Here is a 25,685-nt window from a genome sequence, read left to right as displayed (position 1 = left end):
GGCCCGGGCCGGGCCGCCACCAAAGCATCCAGCTCCGCCCCCGACTGCCATGCCGCTGCCGCTCCTGCGGTTCCCCTACGTGTGGGAGGGACGCCGCACCCCTGCCGGGTCCCTAGAGCCGCGGCTTCGGTCGGAGCTCTCCTCTTCCTCGCCGAGCTGCGGGCCGCTGCAGCGGGTGAGTCTCTCCCCGGGCATGAGTTTGTGGCGGAGACTCTTCCGTCAGTGGCTCCGGATTAAGGCGCGGGGAGGCGAAAACGGCTAATTTCGAAGGGAAGCAGCTCTCAGTTGCCTCAGGAGCAAGGGGAGGGTGTCACCTGTGCAAGTCGATCGGCCTGGCTGTAGCAGCAGGGGTGGAGGGAAATGGCACCTTATACCACACCTCGTGGCCGATGAGACACTGGTAACAGCAAGAGGGCTTAGCCCCAGGGTGCCACACAGTGCTGGGTTTGGCAACACGGAGGCCGTCTTCTAGTGTCACATATTGCAGCCAGCAGCGGGTCGGCAGGGACAGCAGCACCTGCTTATGTGCATTGCCTAGTAGCGATACAGCCAAGGCGTGGGCTTCCTCCCCTCGGCCCAGTCACTTAACCCGTGGTTAGTTCATCTGTAAAACACAGTCCTCTTGACTGCTTCACAGCAGTGCTGGGAGGCCTCTTTAACGGTGTATAAAGTACTTGGAGATTCTCAGGTGAGATACACCATAGATGGCAAAGAGTCCTGTGGCACCTTATAGACTAACAGACGTATGGGAGCATAAGCTTTCCTGGGTAAATACCCACTTCCTCAGATGCCTAGATGGGGGGAGTTTAATTATTATTAGCGCTACTTTATTTGCTCCATGTTAGCATAGCTTGGTTATACAGGGTGAATGAGGGAGAGCTGTTGTGATTCTATGCCAAATTTAACATTTACTGTGTGTTTTTTGATCATCTTATGGGAACTGGGGAGAGATCCTTACAATGTGTCTTGCCCTGCACTCACTCCATTGGCAGGTGCAGACCACACTGCTTAAATGCTGGGAGCAATGCCCCTTTCAGGGAGGGGAAGGGTGTGTGTGCATGCTCTTACTCCCACAGCCCTCTTCGTAAGGGGATTCTCTCTCCTGTTCTTTATCCATCCTACAGTGTTGCCGTGCCTGTTATGTACATTTCATTTTCCTGGTTACTGAGTTACAGACTGGAGGTGGCTTCATTTCAGTGCTGGGTTAAATGATTCCGGATAGATACATAGTATAGTTTGAGGGACATGTTGATAATTATTAATACAAATGCTATAAAATGTATGCTAATAATGTTCTCGTTGGATCAACAATTAATTTATAGGGGCTTGCTATCATTTGAAGTATTATAGTTAAAATGTTCAGGAAAGTTTCCTTTTCTTTCTCTCTTCTTTATTTTTATATGAACACAACAAGAAAACAGTTGGGAAGGATCACTGGTTCTAGCCAGTGGATGGGAAATACTGCTTAGTAACCTTCCCTTATGTAATACAGGCTTCCACTAGTGGAACTTGGATTGTAGCACCATGGTGGCAGAATACCTCCAGAAGGGGGTTTATAGCAGTGCAAATGCCCACTACTGTGGCACCTGGAGCTGGCCAGCAAAGCACAGAAAGTGGGTGGTGTCAAATAGGGAGAGGATGGGATCAAGGGAGCCAGAATATGCACGGATTCAGCCTTTGGTGCTAAAACCCACAGTAGTTTTAAGCTGCCCTACCACAGTAAAACCTCTGGGGCAGTTTGGCTCCTGTGCCAGCAGCAATGAATCAAGCCCTAGCTAGTGGACTATTGCATGTGTTACTCCTCTTCCCTGTCCCAGTTCCTATCTCATTTGGCTTCATGGGGGCCTTGAATTCCAGCCTCTCAAATCCAGAATTTCATATTGTCAATATTTGCTTTTCCAGGTAGGTCGAGATAGTTTGAGTATGATTTTAAACTAGTGGAGCTTTAGTAGAGAGGAAATGCATTACTTAAATTGCTATATGTACTTCAAGCTTATTCTGCCTGTTACCTAAAGGGGAAAAAAGAGGATGCTTGTTTGTGTTCTCTTGACTGATTATATGTCATGAAATGGAGTGAATTCATGAAAGGCTAAAGTGAAACACACTTTAGTAAAGTGAGCACCAAATGGAGATATTACAAGAAAAAGAAGTGAAAGTATGCAAACCTGCATTTGCGCTTGTGTAATCATTTGGCATTGGTTTGGTGTTATGAAACATCAAACAGTGAGTCATTTTGTAGAGCAGTTTAATAAAAGGAATGGGGTCATTTAACTCAGTGGAGTGAAAATGAATCGGAATAGCAAATAATACTGCCAGATCATCTTCTCAGACCAAAGGGTCATCATTATGGGAAAATATTACTCTTCCCCCAGAACCCTCCTCCATGGAATCCCATAATGTGGAATCTCAGTCTTCCCCTCCATCTTACTCAACATCTAAGTGAAGTCATTGGAGGAGTCAGTGAGACAACATGGGCTGAACTGACAATAGTATAGGGTAGGGGTGGGCAAACTTTTTGGCCCGAGGGCCACATCAGGGTGCGAAACTGTATGGAGGGCTGGGTAGGGAAGGCTGTGCCTCCCCAAACAGCCTGGCCCCTGCCCCCTATATGCCCCCTATATGCCCCCTCCCTCTTCCTGCCCCCTAACTGCCCCCCTCAGAACCCTGATCCATCCAACACCCCCCCCCCACTCCTTGTCCCCGGACCACCCATTCCCAGCACCCCCGGCCCCGGTACCCCCCCATCTAACCCCCTCCCATTCCCCATTCCCCCCCCCCCCCCAGAACCTCTGCCCCATCCAACTGCTCCCTGTCCCCTGACTATTCCTAGCATGGCTGTGGGGGAGGGGGTGGAGGCTTGCCTCCCTGGCCAGGAGCTGAAGGGCCAGGCAGGACGGCCCCATGGGCTGAATGTGGCCTGCGGGCCATAGTTTGCACACTTCTGGTATAGGGACACCACCCAGCCCTACGCTTGTTTTTTTTATGAAATATAAACAGCATCTTCTCCCCTCTTTCTCAATGCTGAGTTGAGATAAATTGGATGAAGAGCAATTGGCTAAAGCTGAACCCAAGCCCTACTGAAGCAATGCTGGTGGGAAAAGACAAATGCTTTGAATAACTTGCTTCTCCTATAAGAAAAGGAGTACTTGTGGCACCTTAGAGACTAACCAATTTATTTGAGCATAAGCTTTCGTGAGCTACAGCTCACTTCATCGGATGCATACTGTGGAAACTGCAGAAGACATTATATACACAGAGACCATGAAACAATACCTCCTCCCACCCCACTCTCCTGCTGGTAATAGCTTATCTAAAGTGATCACTCTCCTTACAATGTGTATGATAATCAAGTTGGGCCATTTCCAGCACAAATCCAGGTTTTCTCACCCTCCGCCCCCCCCCCCACAAACTCACTCTCCTGCTGGTAATAGCCCATCCAAAGTGACCACTCTCTTTACAATGTGTATGATAATCAAGTTGGGCCACTCCTTACAATGTGTATGAAAATCAAGGTGGGCCATTTCCAGCACAAATCTAGGTTTTCTCACCCCACCCCCCCCAAAACACACGCACACAAACTCACTTTCCTGCTGGTAATAGCTTATCCAAAGTGACCACTCTCCCTACACGTGGGCCATTTCCAGCACAAATCCAGGTTTTCTCACCCCCCACCCCACCCCCATACACACATAAACTCACTCTCCTGCTGGTAATAGCTCATCCAAAGTGACCACTCTCCCTACAGTGTGCATGATAATCAAGGTGGGCCATTTCCAGCACAAATCCAGGTTTTCTCAAACCCCCCCCCCCCCACACACAAACTCACTCTCCTGCTGGTAATAGCTCATCCAAACTGACCACTCTCCTTACAATGTGTATGATAATCAAGGTGGGCCATTTCCAGCATAAATCCAAGTTTAACCAGAACGTCTGGGGGGGGGGGTAGGAAAAAACAAGGGGAAATAGGCTACCTTGCATAATGACTTAGCCACTCCCAAGTCTCTATTTAAGCCTAAATTAATAGTATCCAATTTGTAAATGAATTCTAATTCAGCAGTTTCTCCCTGGAGTCTGGATTTGAAGTTTTTTTGTTGTAAGATAGCGACCTTCATGTCTGTAATTGCGTGACCAGAGAGATTGAAGTGTTCTCCGACTGGTTTATGAATGTTATAATTCTTGACATCTGATTTGTGTCCATTTATTCTTTTACGTAGAGACTGTCCGGTTTGACCAATGTACATGGCAGAGGGGCATTGCTGGCACATGATGGCATATATCACATTGGTGGATGTGCAGGTGAATGAGCCTCTGATAGTGTGGCTGATGTTATTAGGCCCTGTGATGATGTCCCCTGAATAGATATGTGGGCACAATTGGCAACGGGCTTTGTTGCAAGGATAGGTTCCTGGGTTAGTGGTTCTGTTGTGTGGTATGTGGTTGTTGGTGAGTATTTGCTTCAGGTTGGGGGGCTGTCTGTAGGCAAGGACTGGCCTGTCTCCCAAGATTTGTGAAAGTGTTGGGTCATCCTTCAGGATAGGTTGTAGATCCTTAATAATGCGTTGGAGGGGTTTTAGTTGTGGGCTGAAGGTGACGGCTAGTGGTGTTCTGTTATTTTCTTTGTTAGGCCTGTCCTGTAGTAGGTGACTTCTGGGAACTCTTCTGGCTCTATCAATCTGTTTCTTCACTTCTGCAGGTGGGTATTGTAGTTGTAAGAATGTTTGATAGAGATCTTGTAGGTGTTTGTCTCTGTCTGAGGGGTTGGAGCAAATGCGGTTGTATCGCAGAGCTTGGCTGTAGACGATGGATCGTGTGGTGTGGTCAGGGTGAAAGCTGGAGGCATGTAGGTAGGAATAGCGGTCAGTAGGTTTCCGGTATAGGGTGGTGTTTATGTGACCATTGTTTATGAGCACTGTAGTGTCCAGGAAGTGGATCTCTTGTGTGGACTGGACCAGGCTGAGGTTGATGGTGGGATGGAAATTGTTGAAATCATGGTGGAATTCCTCAAGGGCTTCTTTTCCATGGGTCCAGATGATGAAGATGTCATCAATATAGCGCAAGTAGAGTAGGGGCGTTAGGGGACGAGAGCTGAGGAAGCGTTGTGTGTGTGCGTGTTTTGGGGGGGGGGGGGTGAGACAACCTGGATTTGTGCTGGAAATGGCCCACCTTGATTTTCATACACATTGCAAGGAGTGGCCCAACTTGATTATCATACACATTGTAAAGAGAGTGGTCACTTTGGATGGGCTATTACCAGCAGGAGAGTGAGTTTGTGTGTGTGTGTGGGGGGGGGGGGGGGGCGGAGGGTGAGAAAACCTGGATTTGTGCTGGAAATGGCCCAACTTGATTATCATACACATTGCAAGGAGAGTGATCACTTTAGATAAGCTATTACCAGCAGGAGAGTGGGGTGGGAGGAGGTATTGTTTCATGGTCTCTGTGTATATAATGTCTTCTGCAGTTTCCACAGTATGCATCCGATGAAGTGAGCTGTAGCTCACGAAAGCTTATGCTCAAATAAATTGGTTAGTCTCTAAGGTGCCACAAGTACTCCTTTTCTTTTTGCGAATACAGACTAACACGGCTGTTACTCTGAAACCTTGCTTCTCCTATAACATCCCCCATTATCAAGGGCATCTGCTCTCAGGTTGTTAAGTCAATCTGCAGCCTAGGGTTCCTTTTGGACTCCTCACTGCTGTCAAATACCCAAATATCCACAGCAGCAAAAGCTACCTATTTCTGCTTGTGGCTGCCCAAAAGGTTATACTTCATCCAATCAGACACAGATCTGGTGATGGTGATTCACATATTAATGACTACCAGGCATGAATAGTACAGCTCAAATCTAGGAATGAAGTATGTCCTGAAAGTATACAGCTAGTACAAAATGTCACAGAAGTACATCTACTAAACCAGTGGTTCTCAACCAGGGTGTAGCCTGGGGGTACACAGCGGTCTATCAACTCCTCTAGATATTTGCCTAGTTTTACAACAGGCTACATAAAAAGCACTAGCAAAGTCAGTACGAACCACAATTTCATACGGACAATGACTTGTTTATAATGCTCTATCTACTATACACTGAAATTTAAGTACAATATTTATCTTCCAGTTGATTTATTTTATAATTAGATGGTAAAAATGAGAAAGTCAGCAAGTTTTCAGTAAGTGTGATGTGACTCTCTTGTATTTTTATGTCTGATTTTGTAGATTTATAGTGAGGGGAAATTTGGAAGTACTCAGGACAAATCAGACTCCTGAAAGGGGTACTGGAGTCTGGAAAGGTTGAGAGTCTAGGCTTGACAGAATTTAAATTTATTGATAATATTGATGTTTAAGCTTTTTGCAATTTTTATTGATTTACATTTTGTTGTGCAAAATTATGGGTTTTCAGAATTTTTGTTTTTATTGATTGAAATGTTCAGAGTTGCAGAAAATTATGGGGAGGGTTCAGATGATAATTATTGAAATGACAGATTCAAAAAGTTAAAGCAGTATAACAGTTAACACATTGGACATGTGATATTGACAAATATACAAAGTAAATATCATTAAATCAAACTCTAAAGTTCTCAGACAGTATTTTTCTTATTAGATTTTTTTTGTTGGTGGTGTGTATGTGCACAGTGAAATCGATGTTTAGTATACTACCAATAAAAATCTAATCCTTCCAAACCTACATATCATATTGCACACATTTTGTCCTTAAATACCACCAACTTAAATTTACAGTGCTGTTTCCTTCTATTGTTACAGATAACATCTTAGGTTATTATAAGTGAGAAAAAACATTTATCTAGATTTGTTTTTTACTTTGTGCATTTTGACAACTCTCTTTGTTTAGGTTTCAGAGTAACAGCCGTGTTAGTCTGTATTCGCAAAAAGAAAAGGAGTACTTGTTGCACCTTAGAGACTAACCAATTTATTTGAGCATAAGCTTTCGTGAGCTACAGCTCACTTCATCGGACGCATACTGTGGAAAATACAGAAGATGTTTTTATACACACAAATCATGAAAAAATGGGTGTTTATCACTACAAAAGGTTTTCTCTCCCCCCACCCTACTCTCCTGCTGGTAATAGCTTATGTAAAGTGATCACTCTCCTTACAATGTGTATGATAATTGAGGTGGGCCATTTCCAGCACAAATCCAGGTTTTCTCCCCACACCCCCCCCAAACAAACCCACTCTCCTGTTGGTAATAGCTTATCTAAAGTGATCACTCTCCTTACAATGTGTATGATAATCAAGGTGGGCTGTTTCCGAAATGGCCCACCTTGATTATCATACACGAGGTTAGTCTCTAAGGTGCCACAAGTACTCCTTTTCTTTTCACTTTAGATAAGCTATTACCAACAGGAGAGTGGGTTTGTTTGGGGGGGGGCGTGGTGGGGGAGGGGGAGAAAACCTGGATTTGTGCTGGAAATGGCCCACCTTGATTATCATACACATTGTAAGGAGAGTGATCACTTTACATAAGCTATTACCAGCAGGAGAGTGGGGTGGGGAGAGAGAAAACCTTTTGTAGTGATAAACACCCATTTTTTCATGGTTTGTGTATATAAAAACATCTTCTGTATTTTCCACAGTATGCATCCGATGAAGTGAGCTGTAGCTCACGAAAGCTTATGCTCAAATAAATTGGTTAGTCTCTAAGGTGCCACAAGTACTCCTTTTCTTTTTGTTTAGTCAGTGTCATGGTTTCTTCTGAGGTATGGCGCTGTAGTAGCCACTCCATAATTAAAACAAATGGGATTCTCAGTACTAACCATCCACTCTTCCAGCAAACACCCCAGAAAAAAAACAATCCCTCCTCACCCCTGAGATTTTGCATGCCACATCTCATTCCATGGTAGAATTTCTGGTTCTGTTTTTGGATGGTTGTTTTCTGGAGAGGGAGTGAACAAGAAAAGCAGTTATGAAATTGTGCTGTTGCAAAATATTCCCTGCTGTTGATGTTCTGAAACTATTCCTAATGGTTTTTTTTTCCTCCCTCCAACTCCTCACATCCCCAAAATGGTGAGGCCTACAAACACCAAAACCATTTGTTTTGTTGGCCATGCTGCAAGAAGTGCCCTTTAGTGTTTTTAATTTTAGATGAGGGTAATGTCAGTGGCAAAATTTTAAAGATGTATAATCTAAAGATGATGTGAGAAGGTATACATGCCCAGCACAAAGATAGAGAAAGAAGGGGTTAGCAAATAGCGCTCTAAAACAGGGATTTAAAGAGGAGGTAACAAAAGTCGCTCTCTCTTTTCCTCATCTCCCTGAGCTGGAAGGTAACTGGGTCAGGAAACACCCAGGCTAGGAAGAAAGAGGAAGTGGGAAGCTGGCTCTTTTGCGTCCACAGAAAGGCTAAACAGTTTACAAAAGACTTTAAAGTTAAGAACCACAGGCACCAGCTTCTAATTTTCCCCAGGGGTGCTCAAACCCTGCTCAGCCCCAGTCCCCACCCCACTTCTTTCCGCCCCACCTCTTCCCTCTCCCTTCCTTCCAGCCCCTCTTGCACGCTGCTGAACAGCTGTTCCAGGGCATGCAAGAGCCAGTGGGAGGGAGGGGGAGGAGTTGATAGACAGGGGCCACAGGTGGGCAGGAGTGGGGAGGAAGTAGAGGAGCTTGGCTGCCAGTGGGTGCTAAGCACCCCCTAATTTTTTTCCATGGGTGCTCCAGCCCTTGAGCACCCGCAGAGTTGGCGCCTAGGTTAAGAACTATTTAGTTTTCCTCTGGGCTGAAGCAAACCATCCCTTCCTTTGTGGTTTGCTCCCTTTCTGCTGTCCTCCCCGCAGCCCTTACTCAGAGAGAAAGGGGAAAAGGCTGAAGAAAATCTTGAGTATAGCTTCCCATGTATTGGGCCATAGTGGAGAAACACCCTGCCTTAAGTGGCAGAATGTTGTATTTTGTTTCTTTTTCCTTATTTCTTCTGGTTCCTGTTGCGATGGCTGGGGTCACTCTAGTGCAGTTACCATGAGTACACAAAAGAAATTTAATTATTTTAACATGTTTTTTAAAGTATAAACTGACCTGTTGCAGCCTAAGGGTGCGCTGCTGCACCTGGCAGAGGTGGGGGGATGAGTGAGTGAGTCGGATACTGGGAGAAATGCTGAGGGGCAGAAGTGGGAAAACATGGGGAGGGACATAGAATCATAAAAATGTAGGGTGGAAAGAGACCTTGAGAAGTCATCAAGTCCAGCCCCCTGCGCTGAGGCAGGACCAAGTAAACCTAGATCATCCCTGACCATTGCATCCACTGTGTTCTTAAAAACCTCCAGTAATGGGGATTCCACAACCTTCTTCAGAAGCCTGTTCCAGAACCTTACTCCCCTTATATTTAGTAAGTTTTTCCTTATATCTAATCCAAATCTCCCTTGCTGCAGATTAGCCCACTGCTTTTTGTTCTACCTTCAGTGGATATGGAGAACAATTGATCACAGTCCTCTTTATAACAGCCCTTAACATATTTCAGGATTGTTATCAGGTCCCCGCTCAGTCTTCTTTTCTTAAGACTAAATATGCAGGGTTTTTTAACCTTTCCTCACAAGTCAGGTTTTCTAAACTTTCTATCATTTTTGTTGCTCTCCTTAGGCCTCTCTCTGATTTGTCCATATCTTTCCTAAAGTGTGGCATCCAGAATGGGACACTACACCAGCTGAGGCCTCACCAGTGCTGAGTAGAGCAGGACACATACCTCCTATGCATTACAAACGATACTAGCCTTTTTCAGAACTGCATCACATTATTGATTCATATTCCATTTGTGACCTCCTATAACTCCCAGATTCTTTTCAGCAGTACTACCCCCGAGCCAGTTATTCCCTACTTTGTAGTTGTACATTTGAATTTCCCCTCCTAAGTGAAGTATTTTGCACTTGTCTTTATTGAATTTCATCTTATTGATTCCAGACCAATTCTCCAAGGTCATTTTGAATTCTAATCCTGTTCTCCAAAATGCTTGCAACCCCTCCCAGCTTGGTGTCATTCACAAATTTTATAAGGGCTCTCCCCTCTAAGTCATTAAAGAAAATATTGATTAGAACCAGATCCAGGATTGACCATAGTGGGATCCCACTAGATATGTCCTCCCAGTTTGACAGTGAACAACTGATAACTACTCTTTCAGTACAGTCTTTTAACCAGTTGTGCACATGCCTTATAGTAATTTCATCTAGACTGTATTCCCCTACTTTGCTTATAAGTTGTCATGTGGGATTGTGTAAAAAGTCTTACAAAAAATCAAGATATCTCGCCTCTATTGCTTCTCCCCATCTACAAAGACAATACCCCCATCAAAGAAGGAAATTAGGTTGGTTTGGCATAATTTGTTCTTGACAAATCCATGCTGGCTATTCCTTATAACCCTATTATCCTTTAGGAGCTTACAAACTGATAGTAGTTGCTCAGGTCCTCTTTCTTCCCCCTTGTAAAGATAGGTACTATCCTTGCCCTTCTCCAGTCCTTTGGGACCCACCCATTGAGTTCTTGAAGATACCTGCTAATGATTCCGAGCTTGCTTCAGCTAGTTCCTTAAGTACCCTAGAATGAATTTCGTCAGGCCCTGGTGACTTGAATACATCTAATTTTTCTAAATATTCTTTAATCTGCTCTTTCCCTATTTTGGCTTGTATTCCTTCCCTCTTGTTGTTAATATCAATTGTGTTTAGAATCTAATCACCATTAATCATTTTAGTGAAGACCTGAAGCAAAATAGGCATTCAAAAACCTTAGCTTTTTTGATGTCATCAGTTATTAGCCCTCTTTCCTCACTAAGTAGCCAACCTATACTTGTCTTTCTCTTGCTCCTAATGTATTTAAAGAACCTTTTCTTATTGCCTTTTCTGTCCCTTGCTAGGTGCAACTCATTTTGTGTCTTAGCCTTTCTGATTTTGTCCGTACCTGCTTGTGCTATTCTTTTGTATTCCTCCTTAGCAATTTTTCCATGTTTTCACTTTTTGTAGGATTCCTTTTTGGGCTGGGATAGGGGATATGAAAGGGCAACATAGAGTCATGCTCCTGGTCTCAGAATGGGGAAGCTTTGGGAGAGGCTGGATAATAGTAGGGAATAGAAGATGAGGGATAAGAGCTATAGGGGACCAAGGGTAGGCATGCAAGGGGAGATACAGGCAACCATGAGAGGTATTTCCCTCTAATGTCCTCTATTCTAAGGTGTACCTTTCCTCCCACCAAGCTCCCCATATCTGCTTTAGACTGGCTAAAGTCTAAGGAAGGGACCCCTGTTTTGGTGATTCTCATAGGGTCCATTATAGCAGGCCTCTCCTTCTATTAACATAATACCATCCCAGGTTAAGCTTTTGGCACTTATTCAAAACAGGGTAAGTCCCAAACAAAAAAAAGAACTAATCAAACAAAAAAATGAGTATTGTTCAAGTTTAAAGTGTTTCAAGAGAATTCACTTAACACCCACATATCGTTTACAAAGTCCTACAACTACAAAATAATCCCCAACCATTAAGTCTAGAAAATGAATAGTTAACAGATCCAGCCAGTTTCTCTCTACCATATATAATCTTTCATCTGTCAATATCACCTCAATTAACTTACACCACCCACTGAGCCTTAGCTTTATCATCTAACATTTGCAAAGATATATAAAGATCAAAATAACAAATTTACTTGGAGGTTATAAAATCACTAACCCATTCTACAATATTATTCAGTACAAAAAGGTGACAAACTTAGTTGCTACACCATAGTTAAAAGGTATATACTTTCCAGGTTTAGATACAAAGCTACAAACAGCAAATATCAGTCATTCAAATTATATTAATAAAAATACTTTACCCTCTCTGAGAAGGTCAGATCTGACAGTTTTATATACTCTACAAGTATATTACTTTTTAAATATTTCCTACACATTTAATAAATATTATACATCTAACTGCATATTTCCAGTACAGAACAAATAATGGGGTAAAGTTAAGAGTGGTTGGTGTTATAGGGATTAAAAGTTTTATATGGCAGTGTGGGAACTGGATGGATTCCTCTCTGTTTACTTCCAGGCTTTTGAACTAAAAAAAAAAATTGTAAAGAAAAATGTAACCTTCTAGGTGATGGATGGAATCCCTTGAAACACTTCCAGCCTTAACTTTTTATTTTTTCAACAACTTGATTTACTGGAGAATACTCACCCTGTTAGTCATTTCCCCCTGTTTGTGTGGGTCTTTCGCACAGGAATAAGGATGAGAAAAACATCATACAAAATAGGAAATGTGATTGTTTAACCACAAAATAGGTCGGCAGACTTAAGAGCAGGTGGATTATTAGTTATTAGTATTTGTATTGTGAAGCCACCTAGGAGCCCTAGTCATGGACCAGAACTCCTTATGCTCGGTGCTGTATAACACGGAACACAAGTATAGTGCCTGAATCCACTTTGAACTTTTTTTTTTTTTTTTTTTAAAGGAAAACACTCCTTATCAAGCAGCTATTATGAAATGCATTTTGTAAGCTCTATAACTGGTTTCCTCTCTGAAAATAAAGGGAAACTAAAGTAATGCAACTGAAAGCCATTTAATTCCCCTAAAAGTGAAGTCAGAAAAACGTGGAACTAATGCAGATTCTGCTTTATATGTGATTTGCTTAATTTGTCATGGTGTTAAGAAATCTAGAGCAAAGATGGGGTGTGTGGTAGGAGAACACAGAAGCCTAGAAGTGTAGGTCTGGAAGAGACCTCAATAGGTCAGCTAGTCCAGTGCCCTCCACTCAAGTCAGGACTATATAATAACTAGATAATTCCTGACAGGTGTTTGTCTAACCTGTTCTTAAAATCCTCCAATGATAGAGATTCCACAGCCTCTCTCGGCAATTTATTCCAGTGCTTACACATCTCAGGTCTAAGCATCAGCTACTTCCTTATACTCTTGTGTAACAGAAACTCCTACAACTGGAAAACTCATGTAAGGGAGACACCTAAGAATAAGGTTTTCTGGAATCGGGCCTTTTAATATTTTTCTCCTCTGATCACCACTTTGAATTTTATGCATTACTTCTTTTTCTTATCACCTCTGTCTGGTTGTGCATTTCTCCTCTCTTTCATCCTTGGTTTGTTTCCAAATCTTTCATTTTGTTTCCAGCTCTACGCTTTTTTGCAGGAACAGTGTCTCTGGGAATCCCCCCCCACCACTTCCCTCCTTTCACTCACTTGTTCTCGTTTTAAAGGCCCACATGGAGCATTTATGGAGGGCTGCACATGGCTTCCTAAATCAATCAGTGCTGCTCTTTCACTCAGCCATTGATTTTCATTGGAGATTGGTACCAGCTGCTAATCCCCAGGGATTGAATACCTGAATTATAGTGCTCCCACATCTAGGGATGGTTGTGGTGTAGTTGACAGGGCCTGGAGCTGGGAGTTAAGAAACTTAAATTCTAATCTTAATCCTGCAACTGACTTGGTGTGTGTTTTAGAGCAAGTCACAGTACTTCAGTATCCCCTCTGTAAAATAGGCAGGCCTGTCCCTATGGGGGGTGCGGGGCCCGGGGACATAGGCGCCGAGTTTCTATCTGCCAGAGGGTGCTCCCCTTGGCTCTGCCCAGGCCCGGCCCCCACTCCCCCCCTTCCCCCAAGGCCCCACCTGCACACCACCTCTTCCCTGCGCAGTTCCACCCCTCCCCCAAGTGCACTGTGCCCTCGCTCCTCTCCCCTCCCACCCCAGTTCCTCCAGCTGCTGCAAAACTGCTGAACAACAGTAGGCGCTGGGAGGGATGGGGAGGTGCTGATTGGCCAGCAGGAGGTGCTGGGGGGAAGTTGGTACGGGGACTGCTCCTCACCCCCATCACTTTATCCTCCCACGGGCCTCCCAAAGCGCAGGGCCCCAGGGTGGTTGTCCCGATTGGCCGTTCCCTAGGGACAGCTCTGAAAATAGGGATAAAGAAGCTTACTAACCCTTACAAAAAGCTTTGAGTTCTGTTTGAAAAGTGCTATATAATTACTAATTAGTATTACTAGCCCAAAGGGCAGGGCACCAAAATCAATCCCAAATTATGTCCTGCCACTACTGCAGCGCTCCCTTCCTTCTCTCTCCTCCTCCCCCTCTGTTTGTGCACATCTTTCCTCTTCCTGTTTTGTGGATATTTCCTGTTCTCCCCCATTCCACAATGATCCCTTTATTGCTGCTCCTATACATACTGGGCCAGATTCTCCACTAACTTGTCCTTTGTGTACTCACTTACTAAGGGTGCAAAACATTACAGCTCTGATTTGATATCATTTTACATCCACTGTACAAGTAACTACAAACTGCAGGGCAGTGGAGAACTGGGCCCCATGTTTCCCCAGCAATGACCATAAGAACAGCAGAGCGATAGGATCACAGTCATTTTCACCTTCTTAGTGGACTCCTTCCAAATTACTCTGTAAAAGCAGCAGAGGTATGATCCTCTACAACTACTAGGAGCTCCTGTTCCCAGCGGAGCTTGTTGGTCCTGCAGATAGTCACTCCCCTGGGTCCCAGTAGAATTAGATAGTGAAAGTGAGTAGCACTGTGTCACTTTCATGTCGCCAATACTCCTGAGAAGTAGTATGTGCTTCAACAGAGATACTTCTCCCACAGGGGTATTTAAGAAGAAATAATGCAGGAACGTGAGAACTTGCAATTCTTGTGCTGCATTTAAAACACGACCTGGTAAAAATAAGTTTTGAACTCTGCATATAGAATATATTAGGTAAGAGGCACGACAGCAATACTTGTAGCAACAAACTACACAGGATAGGTTTTTAACTCTCTTCCCAGCTTTCCCTCCTCCATCAAAGACTTGACACTGTTCAGCAGGATGTTTTCTTCTCCCCTCCTCTTGTGCACAGACTTTGGCTCCGATTTCTTCCTTCTTTCCACCTCCAACCCTTCCACTCCCTTCTGTCTCTTATCCATTCCTGGGCATGCACGCTCTCTCCATCTTCTATCTTCAAAACATCCTCCCCCCTCTGGCTTCTTTCTCAGGCTAATGGCACATTCTTGTTTACCCACTCATGAAAAAATTCTTCTCTCAATCCCAGCTGCTTTTCCAGTCTATCCGTCCCCCTCCCCATTGCATTTAAAATCCTTGTCTGTATGGCCTACAGCTATTGCCAGGGCTTTCCTTGATCCTCTCCAATCTGGCTTCTGCTCTCACTCATTCATATCATGTTAACCAAGGTCCCTAACAAATCAAAGAGACACATTTCTTTGACTTGCCTCTGAAACAACTAATCACCCCCTGCATCTTTATTTTCTCTCTTTTTAGCACTTTCACAGCTCTTCTTTTTCCTCTTACTTCACTGACCTTCAGTATCCTGTTATTCCTCTGTGTCCCCTCTTCCACTCTCTGTAGCCATTCTTCAGGATTAGTTTCTTATTTTGTGAGATAAGATGGGTGAGCTAGTATCTTTTATTGGACCAATTTCTGTGGTGAGAGAGACGAGCTTACACAGAGCTCCTCTTCCGGTCTGGGAAACATACTCAATGTCACAGCTAAATAGAAGGTGGAATACGTCATTTAGCATAAGTAGTAAACACAAAATTTCAAGTTTCAAGGGACCATTCAAAGTGAAGTGTCCTGTTAATACCCCTCCAGTCATAGTGAGAAAAAGAAAGGGGGGGGAACTGCTGGGAGGGGGGTTGTTAGTGGGTTACAGATTGTTGTAAAAAGCCATGAATCCAGTGTCTGTATTCAGTCCATGGTTATTAGTGTCTAGCAAAGTTGCAAATTTAAGCTCCCAGGCTCATCCTTTGAAGGTGTTGTATAGATTTCCTTTGAGAATGAGGTCTGAGACTCGCGTCAGATATAGAGCAATCGTTTCGTGAAAAGTGTTCACCCACAGGTGATAGGGTGTTTTTGTCTTATTTTTCTGGGCGAGTTCATGTGAGAGTGTAGTTGATTGTCTGGTTTCACACATATAGTTGTTCTGGGGCATTTAGTGCACTGGATGAGGTACACCACACGTTGTGATAGGCATGTGCACAACTCATGGATCTTGAAAGACATGTTGTGGGAAAGGTTTCCGGCCAATGGGAGATGTCGAGCCGGCACTTGCGGCGGGGGCAGCATGCGGAGCCCCGTGCTCACCCCTACGCCTAGGGGCCAGAGGGAGATGCTGGCAGCTTCCCAAGAGCCATGTGGAGCCGGGCAGGCACTCTGCCTGCCCCTCTGGGGGCAGCCAACTGGACTTATAACGGCCGGAGCTGCCAGGGTCCCTTTTTGACTGGGCGTTCCGGTTGAAAACCAGATGCCTGGCAAACCTAGCTGCAGCCCGAGCTTGAATGTCTATACTGCAATTAAAACAGCCCCTTAGCCAGAGCCCTGTGAGCCTGAGGCAGCTGGCGCAGGCCAGCCAAAGAAGTTTAATTACAGTGCAGACATACCCTATTTAAGCTCAAAAACTTGTCTCTCTTACCAATAGAAGTTGGTCCAATAAAATATATTACCTCACCCATCTTTCTCTCTAATATCCTGGGACCACCACAGCTACAACAACGGACTATATCTTACTCTACGTCACATAAAGCACTGGGCAAGATTATAGTCCTATGCAAATAATAAAAGTAAAGGGTTGCATGCACTTGGCTACTATGCTTTCAAAATCTGTCTTTTCTATTTTATCCTTTTTGGTATGTGTTTAATCCCTTATTTTGGCAACCTATATACGGATTGTATATAGCAGGTGGTTTTTGGCCACAAAACTTGGGGTAGAGTTTTCCAGCTTATTTATTTACTCTTAATGCTACCTTTGCTTTGCTAACGTAGCTAGGGCAACCAGTCAAACTTCACCCCCAATGCCTATACCCACTGTTGGTTGGAGGGCTTATATTGGTCCTAAGCCTTGTGCTGACCTTCTGCACGTGGGTGAATTTCACATACACATATTTTCATCCATGAATAAATAAACTGAGGGATAATGCAGTTTGGCACTATGTAAATTGTACTTTTAAAATTTTTTTTAAGGGTTCTGCATTTTGTCACCAAACCGTCCATCTATGTAAAATGCTATGCCAAGAAAAACTAGTAGTGTCACCAATATACAAGCAATTGGGGAAAGAGGTGAATGACTGACATTCATCCAAATATGGGTTTGAGAGTCTCTCTTTTAGGCTGATCAGGCAAGGCACTAATGTCCAACAACTCCCATTGAGCTCAAAGGGAATTGTGGATGTTCAGCACCTGACAAGACTGAAGCCTTTTGACTGGAGAGAGAAACATATAGGGGCAGATCCTCAGCTGGTGTCAATGGAGCTAAAACAATTTACAGTAGCTGAGGATCAGCCCCAGAAAATTGGAGAGACTATTTAAGATGGATGTTTGTTTTTAAACCTGTAACCTCTGCTAAGCAAGCTCAAGGAAGGGGATACGAATGAGTAAGGAAGCAGTGTATTGGGTGCAGTGATCGACTGAATAATTGATCAAGAAATCTTTGTTGGTAGAATCATAAACAACGCATCAGATTAAAACTGCCTATAAAAGAAAAACTGAAAAGAATCCTTGGGGTGTTCCAGCTTGCCTGTGAGCCTGGAGTCTTTAAATTAACTTAAATGGGCTTTAGATCAGGCCCTAGAAGAGGAGTTAAGTAGTACAATAATTATCTCTTAAATAAGTCTGTTTAATCTGAAAGTGTTTGGCCAGAATTTTATTCTAAAAAATTCACTTTGCAAACAAACATTCAGATGTTTGGGATTTGTTTCAGATTCAGCGTCTGTCTTGGAAATGGTACCGAAGTGGGCCTCGGCTGTTGGTTTCACACTCTTGCCCCATACAGGAGGGTTTTTGGGAGGCATGATAACAAAGAGAGAGATCCCTATATGGTATGAATCTCTTGAGAAGCCATCCTGGCGTCCACCTAACTGGATGTTTGGCCCTGTCTGGGGAACTCTGTATACAGCAATGGGGTATGTCTTTTATATTGTGTATATACACTTAACTAGTCTGATGGTTGCTTAATGTACAGTAGCAAAGCTGGATTGTTAAAAAGAATCATATTGCATAACGTTAGTTAGCTATGTTATTGCATATATATATGCTACATTAACTTAAAGAGCGACAATGTTGTTTCTGCAATGTTCAACAGGTAAAGCACTTGCTTAGGAAACACTGCCCTTTATGTGTATGCACAAGGGAGCTGTATTAAATGCAGGAATTTTTGATTTGCTTCTGACCGCCCCAATAAGAGAAATAGAACTGTGAAGTAATGTGCTGACTAACTGAAAGAGTTTTTTAATCATTTCCGCCCGTATATGTGTCCTCTGATATTTCTAGCTAAAATTAACGGAATTAGTAAATAAATGAGGGATTGAGATTTGGATTGTTCCAGTAAAGAGTAAGTTAAATTTACTGGAATCTATAACCCTTGTCTTATAACACACTAATAAAACCCCTTGCTTTTAATCTGGGTCACATTATCTGGTACAATCTGCTGCCCTCTAACTGAATTAGTCTGAAGTACTGATGACAGCTTAGGCTATTACTGTCAAATAAATGGGCAATGATGAAAGGGATGCAATGATGCAAGTGTGTTGGGCCAAATATCAGAGCTATCGGTACTTTAAAAGAAAAGCTGAAGCGTAATACCAAAAAATATTCTAATCACTCCATCTCATTTTAAAAATAGCTAAACTATTTGTAAAGTAGATTTTTTTTCTGGACTGTTTTGTGTGTTTTAGACAGGTATGATCTCCCTCACACAAACTGTCCCAGGAACAGCCCAGGAAGAGAAAGTGCTTTTCTCCCAGCCTCCTTAACTGATGTCACATGAGGGGAGGCCACATTAGGCTACGAGAACTTGCACAATGACCACGCTCCAAAGTGACACTCAGCCCCCGCAATTTGTTTCACAGCTTCTTTATGGAGGACTAGCCCTATGCCATGTTTAATGCATTTTTGTTCAGCCATAGTTGCATTATCGCGGATCCCTGCAGAAAGTAATTTTTCTTTGAAGCCGAGTTGTCTCTTTCCCCACAAACCTACTACAATGCCCAACTCTTCTATAACTCAAATACAACGTAAGGGATTTTCCTCAAATTTGCGCTCTTTTTGCCTATTAAGTCTGGAAAGTTCAGCCCCAAATAGGAAAACTTTTTAGAAAATTAAGAGTAAGTCGTTATGATGGGATGCTACAGATTTCCTTAATTTTAGTGTTCTCTGTTGCAAAATATTGTAGTGAAGCAATACGCATAAAAACAAATGCTGAATCATGTCTCTTCTTGCCTTTGCCTTATCACTTAATTTCCACTCACCTTCACTCCTTCCATTTTCTCTCCCTTTTGGGTCTTTTCTTCTTTTGTGAAAAACTTCTAGTCTTTTACAGCTCAGTACATAGTGTCCTTCCCTTTCCCCCTCCCCAAGCAAACAGAAAGTATCTTTTTGTTATTTTGTTCCCTCCCATGGTTAATGTCCTAATCATACTTTATTCTTGATGACAAATCACAATGATTCTAATCCCAGGGGGAGTTAAGTGTTTCTTCTCAGAGTCTCAATCATGCTCAAAACCAGATCACTGTGTTCTGTATACATAACATCACAGAGATTCCTCAGAGTGCCCAACAAATCCAGTTCCTCTATTTGCATTTAACACATACAAAAGAGTCTGGGGATTGTGTCATGCAATACTGGTATTATCTAGCAGAGCTCTAGCACTCCCAAAGAGTTGTGTAACTAAGGGGCTGGCCCTGAACTATACTTTACAAATTTGCCAGAAAATCTAGATCAAGAGCAGAAGCCAAAGTTATATCTGTGTACAAGTGCAACTGCTTATTAAACAACAGTTTCACAAATCATCTGGAAGCTGAATTGTGTCTAGGTGTTTCCTAGTGATGGAGAAATGTGAAGCCTTTTTGTTTTTTTAAAAGCATTTGTTTGGGAGGATAGTGATTAAATTGACCGCATATCAAATTGTGCCCTTAGAAAAGGAACAGCCAGCATGCAAGCTTGGGTTATTTACTTCCACATCAAAAATAAACTTATTCATGCTACATGTGAGTGAATTTGAACTCTGGTAAAGTCATGTGGATGTCTTAGATTTTTAATTGTTTAGCTGCAGGCATGCATCTATCTTGCTTAAAAATGTGCGGGTGAATTTTTAAGAGTTCAATAATATTTATGCAGCAAAGCCTGCATATGGAGCTCCCCATTGCCCAGCTAGGTGCACAACTCAATTTGCATTCTTACCTATAATGTAGACTTCATCTCAGTATGAAACTACATTCAAACCGCTGGCAAATTACTACCACAAAGGAGCAGACTGTCTTTTGGAATACATACTCATCTGGCCCTGAAATCAAGTACCCACTAACACTTTAAAGTGAACTACAAAGCAAAAGTAAAAAAGAAGGAGTGGACTTCTGTGCTGAATGATCCAGCTAACCAGGTTGTGGGAGTAGGGTTGCCAACTTTCTAATGGCACAAAACCTAACACCCCCACCCCACCCCTTCCCCGAGGCCCTTTCCCCACTCGCTTCATCCCCCCTCCCTCCTTCGCTCGCTCTCCCCTATCTTCACTCACTTTCACCAGGCTGGGGCAGGGGGGGGTCAGGTGCAGGAGTGGGGTGCAGGCTCTGGCTGGGGATGCAGACTTTGGGGTGGGGCCAGGGATGAGGAGTTTGGGGTACAGGATGGGGCTGGGGCAGGGTGTTGCTGTGGTGTGGGCTCCAGGAGGGACTTTGGGTGTGGAGGGGAAGCGGGGTCCCGGCAGCACTTACCACGGCTCCCAGGAAGCAGTTGCCAGGTCCCTGCAGCCCCTAGGCACATGGGAGGCTCAGCACGCTGCCCCCGCAGCTCTCATTGGTAGTGGTTCCCCAGTGCTGACCAGAGCCGCCAGGGTCCCTTTTCAACTGGGCATTCAGGTTGAAAACCGGATGCCTGGCAACCCTATGTGGGAGGCTTTCAGCACACAATAAGCTTGAGCTTCATATCCCTCACCCTTGAGTAATCCTGTCTTACCTTCAGTGAACTAAGAAGTTATCCCAGAATGCACCATTCCATGGTATTAAAAGGGCATGGATTGCAATGAGAATTCTGGTATGTTTGCAATTGCAAAACTGTATTCTGGAAGGTCTTCCAGTAACCAGTACCAAGAGGATTTCACTGACAGGAGAAAAGCTCCTCTCCCCTATTCTCTTCACTCTGGTGATTGTTTTTGACACCTCCTTTCCGAAATCAAATGTGGTTATGAAAATATCACTTCTGTGCAGACGCTACCCAAATTCACCACTGCTCTCTCTCCTCACTTTTTGCCTGTTTCAGCCTTAACTTCTGTTAACTCGTTTAAAAAAAAATTAATACCTTAAAATGACAAGCACTTCATTAAATAGAGGGAGGTAAAGTGACATTTAAATCCAACACTTCACTCTCCAGTTAGGAACCTACTCATTCAACTTGACCCCAGATTATCTCCCAGTTTTGAAAATTTGCCGATATAACTTCTGAAATAACAATTTTTGTACTCCACACAACGAACACTTAGTTACCAAAACTCTTATTAATGTATTCAGTTCATCTAGACTAATGCAATTGCTTTCTTTATAGTCTTCAGGTCTCAACACAAACTTCTATTTGTCCAAAATGCAGTAGTTCATCTGCTCCCCTATATCCAAGAATGAAAGTAGCCACTGCAAAATTTTTTATTTACTTCTTTTATTGGATGGTTCAGTACCACGTACTCTCTCATTTTGTCTGAATAGCATAGGGGTGTGAAAACCACATATTGAAGGTTCAACAATAAATCAGCACTTCAATTTTGGATTCTAGCCCAAAACTATGACTTATGATACTCCATCCTATTTTCAAAAGTCACTTGGCAGCCTAAGTCTCTTGCAAGTGAATGCACTTAGACTCTTAAGTGACTTTTGAAAATAAGATGGAGACTCCTAAGTCACAGACTTCTTTGAAAAATTTTCTTGCCTTACCTATGAAATTTACCTAGTTTGCCAAAGTATGTGTTTATAATTATCTACATATTATATTGTATAATTTGCCAGAGTACTTGTATTGTCATGTTCATTTTATTCAGATATGGTTCTTACTTGGTATGGAAGGAGTTGGGAGGTTTCAATGAAGAGTCAATGGTTCCACTTGGGCTGTATGCAGGGCAGCTGGCATTAAATTGGGCATGGACTCCCATATTCTTTGGAGCTCACAAAATAGGATGGGTAAGTGTAAAGTAATATTGACATTTAAAGTCTCATCGTATCCTTACATAGTCAGTTACAAGGTACCGACTTTGGAATTTTTTATTCTGAAAATGAACTTTGGTACATATAGAAAGTAACAATTGGCTTAAGTAGCAGATTTTTTAAATTCCCTTATTACTCATATGGTCATACGAGATTATGCATAATTTATCTACAGTGTCATTACATTATTAGCTCTCAATTGTGTGTTTTTCCAACCCTTTGTTAACAGAAGTTATAATTCATGTGACTAGAGTAAATACAGCTATGCCAAGGTAAAGTTCCTAGGGGTCCTTTAGACAAGTTCTTGTGAAAATTCATTTACTATGAGATGACTCGTAATTCAGTGTCAATTTTAGATAGTACTAATTATTCTCTGCTGTCCTGGGGGGGGGCGGGGGAGCTAGTCTCTGACATAAACCACCCTATGAACTACTTGGCTGGTTCTTTTCCTACACAGCTCTCTTAGATACTTACATGACCCCATTACCATAGTAATGGAGTGCTTTGGAGCCTTTAATGTATTTATCTGCACAGTGCCCCTGTGAGGTTGGGAAGCACTATTATCCCCATTTTACGTTGGGGAAATGGGAACACTAACGTGTGTAAGGTCACACAAGAAATCTGCAGCACAGCAGGGATTTGAAGCAGTCTCCTAAATTGCAGGAGACCACCCTATCCACCATCCCTGAAATACTGAAGTAAAGAAATTCAAACACACAAACTTAACTTTTGGAATTTTTAGAGTTATTAATTTAGCATTATTGATGTGAATGCTATGAATTTAAAACATGACATTTCAGGCTGAATGTTGCATTAATTTTAGCTTTTTGCATTTATTCTGTATTGGTATGAAAATGTCGCCAAAGCCAGCTCAGTCCTGTTAAGAGCAAATGATTCCTTTTCCAAACTGATCACCCCACTCTGCACACATTCATGTATCAGCAAGAGGCATTCTAAGTTTTTTTAAGCATGTACTTTCCCCTGTGTTTCAGAACTCTTTATAAAAAAAGTTTAGTCTGAATTTGTGCAAATATCTACGTACTGTCTTAACAAAAATGCAGCATGTAAAATACCACTAACCACCCACCTTATTTTGTTTCAGGGGTTGGTCAATCTCCTACTCACTAGTGGTGCAGCAACAGCTACAACTGTCATCTGGTACCATGTCAACAAGAGAGCAGCGTATCTGATGTTCCCTTATTTAGCTTGGTTAACTTTGGCTTCTGTGCTCAATTACCGCATCTGGAAGGACAATAAAAACAAGAAGCAATCTTAATACAGAACCTTCTGGTAGAAGGTATCAAGGCGGAAGATTTTTTTTATGCATTTCCCAAATAAAATTACAATCCTGTTTTACTATTGCTTGAAGTACTTACTGTATTAGACAGTTAAAAATAGGTCTCGTCTAAATACAGTCAGAGTGGTGTTCATGTCAACATTCAGATGCTGGCTTAGTACACAATCCGAATGGAATGTGTGCGTGAGTGAATTTAATAGTACAGTCAATGAAGTGGTTTAATCTGCACCCTCTCCTATTGCCCCTGCTGTTGATTACATATAAAAAATAATTTAATGGATAGCATTTTTAACTATTACTGGCAATTAATGTGAATTGGGGGCTGATTATGTCCAGAAATGAAAGTCCATTAATGACTTTCAGACTATTGCTCCTCACATTAATTTACTCAGTACGGGCCTGATCCTTCAGCCTTATACCACTTGGCATAGTGCTTATTCCTGTCAGCTGTTGTACTGACTTCAGTGTCTTGTCTTCAAAGCACTGTGCCTAGAAATGTTTACAATTAGGCCTTATATGGAGGAAGAATTCCCATACTTGTGCATATAAACTTTGAGAGCATAGTATAATTTGCAGCCTGGACCATTATAGTTGAGAGGTAGGGGAAGGTTTCAAACATATTAAACAATAAGGAACTTACTAGTCTTACACCATGTTTTTTTTTGTTTTTTTTTTTTTTTTTAAAGGGCTAAAGCCAAAAGGATGCTGCAACCTAGAAGAAAGCTGCCTCCCCTCCCCATTTCCTTGCCACTGCAACTAGTGTAATTTACTTGGCTAAAAAAATAGACAACAGCAAATCCAAAGCACAGTCAGGAACTGATGACACCGCCCAAAGAGTATATCCAATGAGCACCTGAAGGGGGGGGGGGGGGGAGAAAATCACAGAAAGATGAATTAGTGCCTTTAACTTGTTCTGCTTGGAACCTGGATGCTTCACTAGCAGACTGCTAGTATTCTCGTCTACTAGCAGAGCAAGCTGCCTCCCCTGGAGGGATGTCTGGCTGCTGGTGCCCCTTTAGCTGCTTGGAGACAGGTACAAGATGTTTCTGCTGCTTCAAGATTAGTGTTGCAGCCTTAGACCAGAAGGCACAGAGTTGTAAATGGCTGAACTAGAAACAGGAACTTTTTGTACAAGGTACCTGGGACAGGAAGTTTTACCTTTCCTCTATTGCTAGCACATTACTACTTCTTTTATGACCATGCTTCCCAGTCCCCCCTTACACTATTAGGATTTAAACCTTCCTCTTTTAAACCTGCCCCAGATCCACAGCAATTTCCAGCAGTGACTAATTTTCTTGCCCTGAAATTGCCTCTCTCCTTTACTGCCATGTTTCCTAGGTATATCAAGCAACTTTAAACTAAGCTTCTTAGAAATCAGAACTATTATGTGGTAGTGCTTGGCAGACAGTTCTTCAGATTGAAGATTAGGAAGATCTGCTTTTAAAAAAAAAAAAAGGTTCTATGGCATAATCAACCCTTTTCTACATGAAGACTGAAAGATAACTGGTTATATTGCTTGCTTCTTTGGATATCAGTGCAAGGCTAGAAGCTATCTATGATTGCTGCAGATTAAGACGGTTTAAAATGGTATCTTTGTACACTTTGCTTAAAATCTGCAATTGATTAGTTTTTGTTACAATGTTCATCAAAAAATAAAACTTAACTAAATATCACTTCTTAATGCTATAATACTTCAATAAATAAATAATGCATGTATACAATGTAAAACAGGGGTCTCAAACACGCGGCCCATGGGGTTATTTCCTGCGGCCCACCAAGCTCTTCGCACCCCCAGAGTTATTTCCTGTGGCCCGCCAGGCTCCCCTCCTCCCAGCGCACCAAGTCCCTGCTCCTCTACCTACCTGCAGGAGCTTCCCGCTGCCAAACAGCTGTTTGGCAGCGCTTAGCACTTTCCAGGAGGGGTGAAGTGGGGGCGGGGCTGGGGGCAGGGTCAGTGATGCAGCCCTCAGGCCAATGTACTAGTCCTCATGTTGCCCTTGTGGTGATTTGAGTTTGAGATCCGTGATGCAAAACATCCCCAAGGTTTAGCATAAGATGTTAAAGTCTTAGAGTTTGTTAGGAGACACTTATATCATTTAGGCTGAAGGCCATTAAATTTCACCCAGTTACCCCCATAGTGAGCCCAATAGCTTGTTTGAGAAAAAAGTGTAACTTGTGTTTGGCTAAAACATCATACTAATGTGAACTAACTGTTCCTCAGCACACACAGTTTAATTTGGCCA

At 42.8% G+C, this 25,685-nt stretch overlaps 1 protein-coding gene across 2 annotated transcripts; it reads left to right on the top strand.

Moving 5' to 3' along the window:
- The first annotated feature begins 17 nt into the window (after positions 1-17).
- On the top strand, positions 18-24,303 carry TSPO (translocator protein). Of its 2 annotated transcripts, XM_074936863.1 has the most exons (5): positions 42-175; positions 17,666-17,867; positions 21,983-22,121; positions 23,248-23,442; positions 24,129-24,303. In XM_074936863.1, the coding sequence occupies exons 2-4, from the start codon at positions 17,686-17,688 to the stop codon at positions 23,419-23,421; spliced, it is 495 nt and encodes a 164-aa protein (XP_074792964.1). In that variant the 5' UTR covers positions 42-175; positions 17,666-17,685; the 3' UTR covers positions 23,422-23,442; positions 24,129-24,303. The 2 variants fall into 2 exon arrangements, with proteins under 2 accessions (XP_074792974.1, XP_074792964.1); XM_074936873.1 differs by lacking the exon at positions 24,129-24,303 and having other exon boundaries at positions 18-175; positions 23,248-23,450.
- The last annotated feature ends 1,382 nt before the right edge of the window (positions 24,304-25,685 follow it).

Source organism: Natator depressus, chromosome 1 (assembly GCF_965152275.1).
Source record: "Natator depressus isolate rNatDep1 chromosome 1, rNatDep2.hap1, whole genome shotgun sequence".
NCBI classification, from domain to species: Eukaryota; Metazoa; Chordata; order Testudines; family Cheloniidae; genus Natator; species Natator depressus.
Note: the sequence above shows the minus strand (reverse complement) of the source record. Positions and strands in the feature narration are given on the sequence as shown.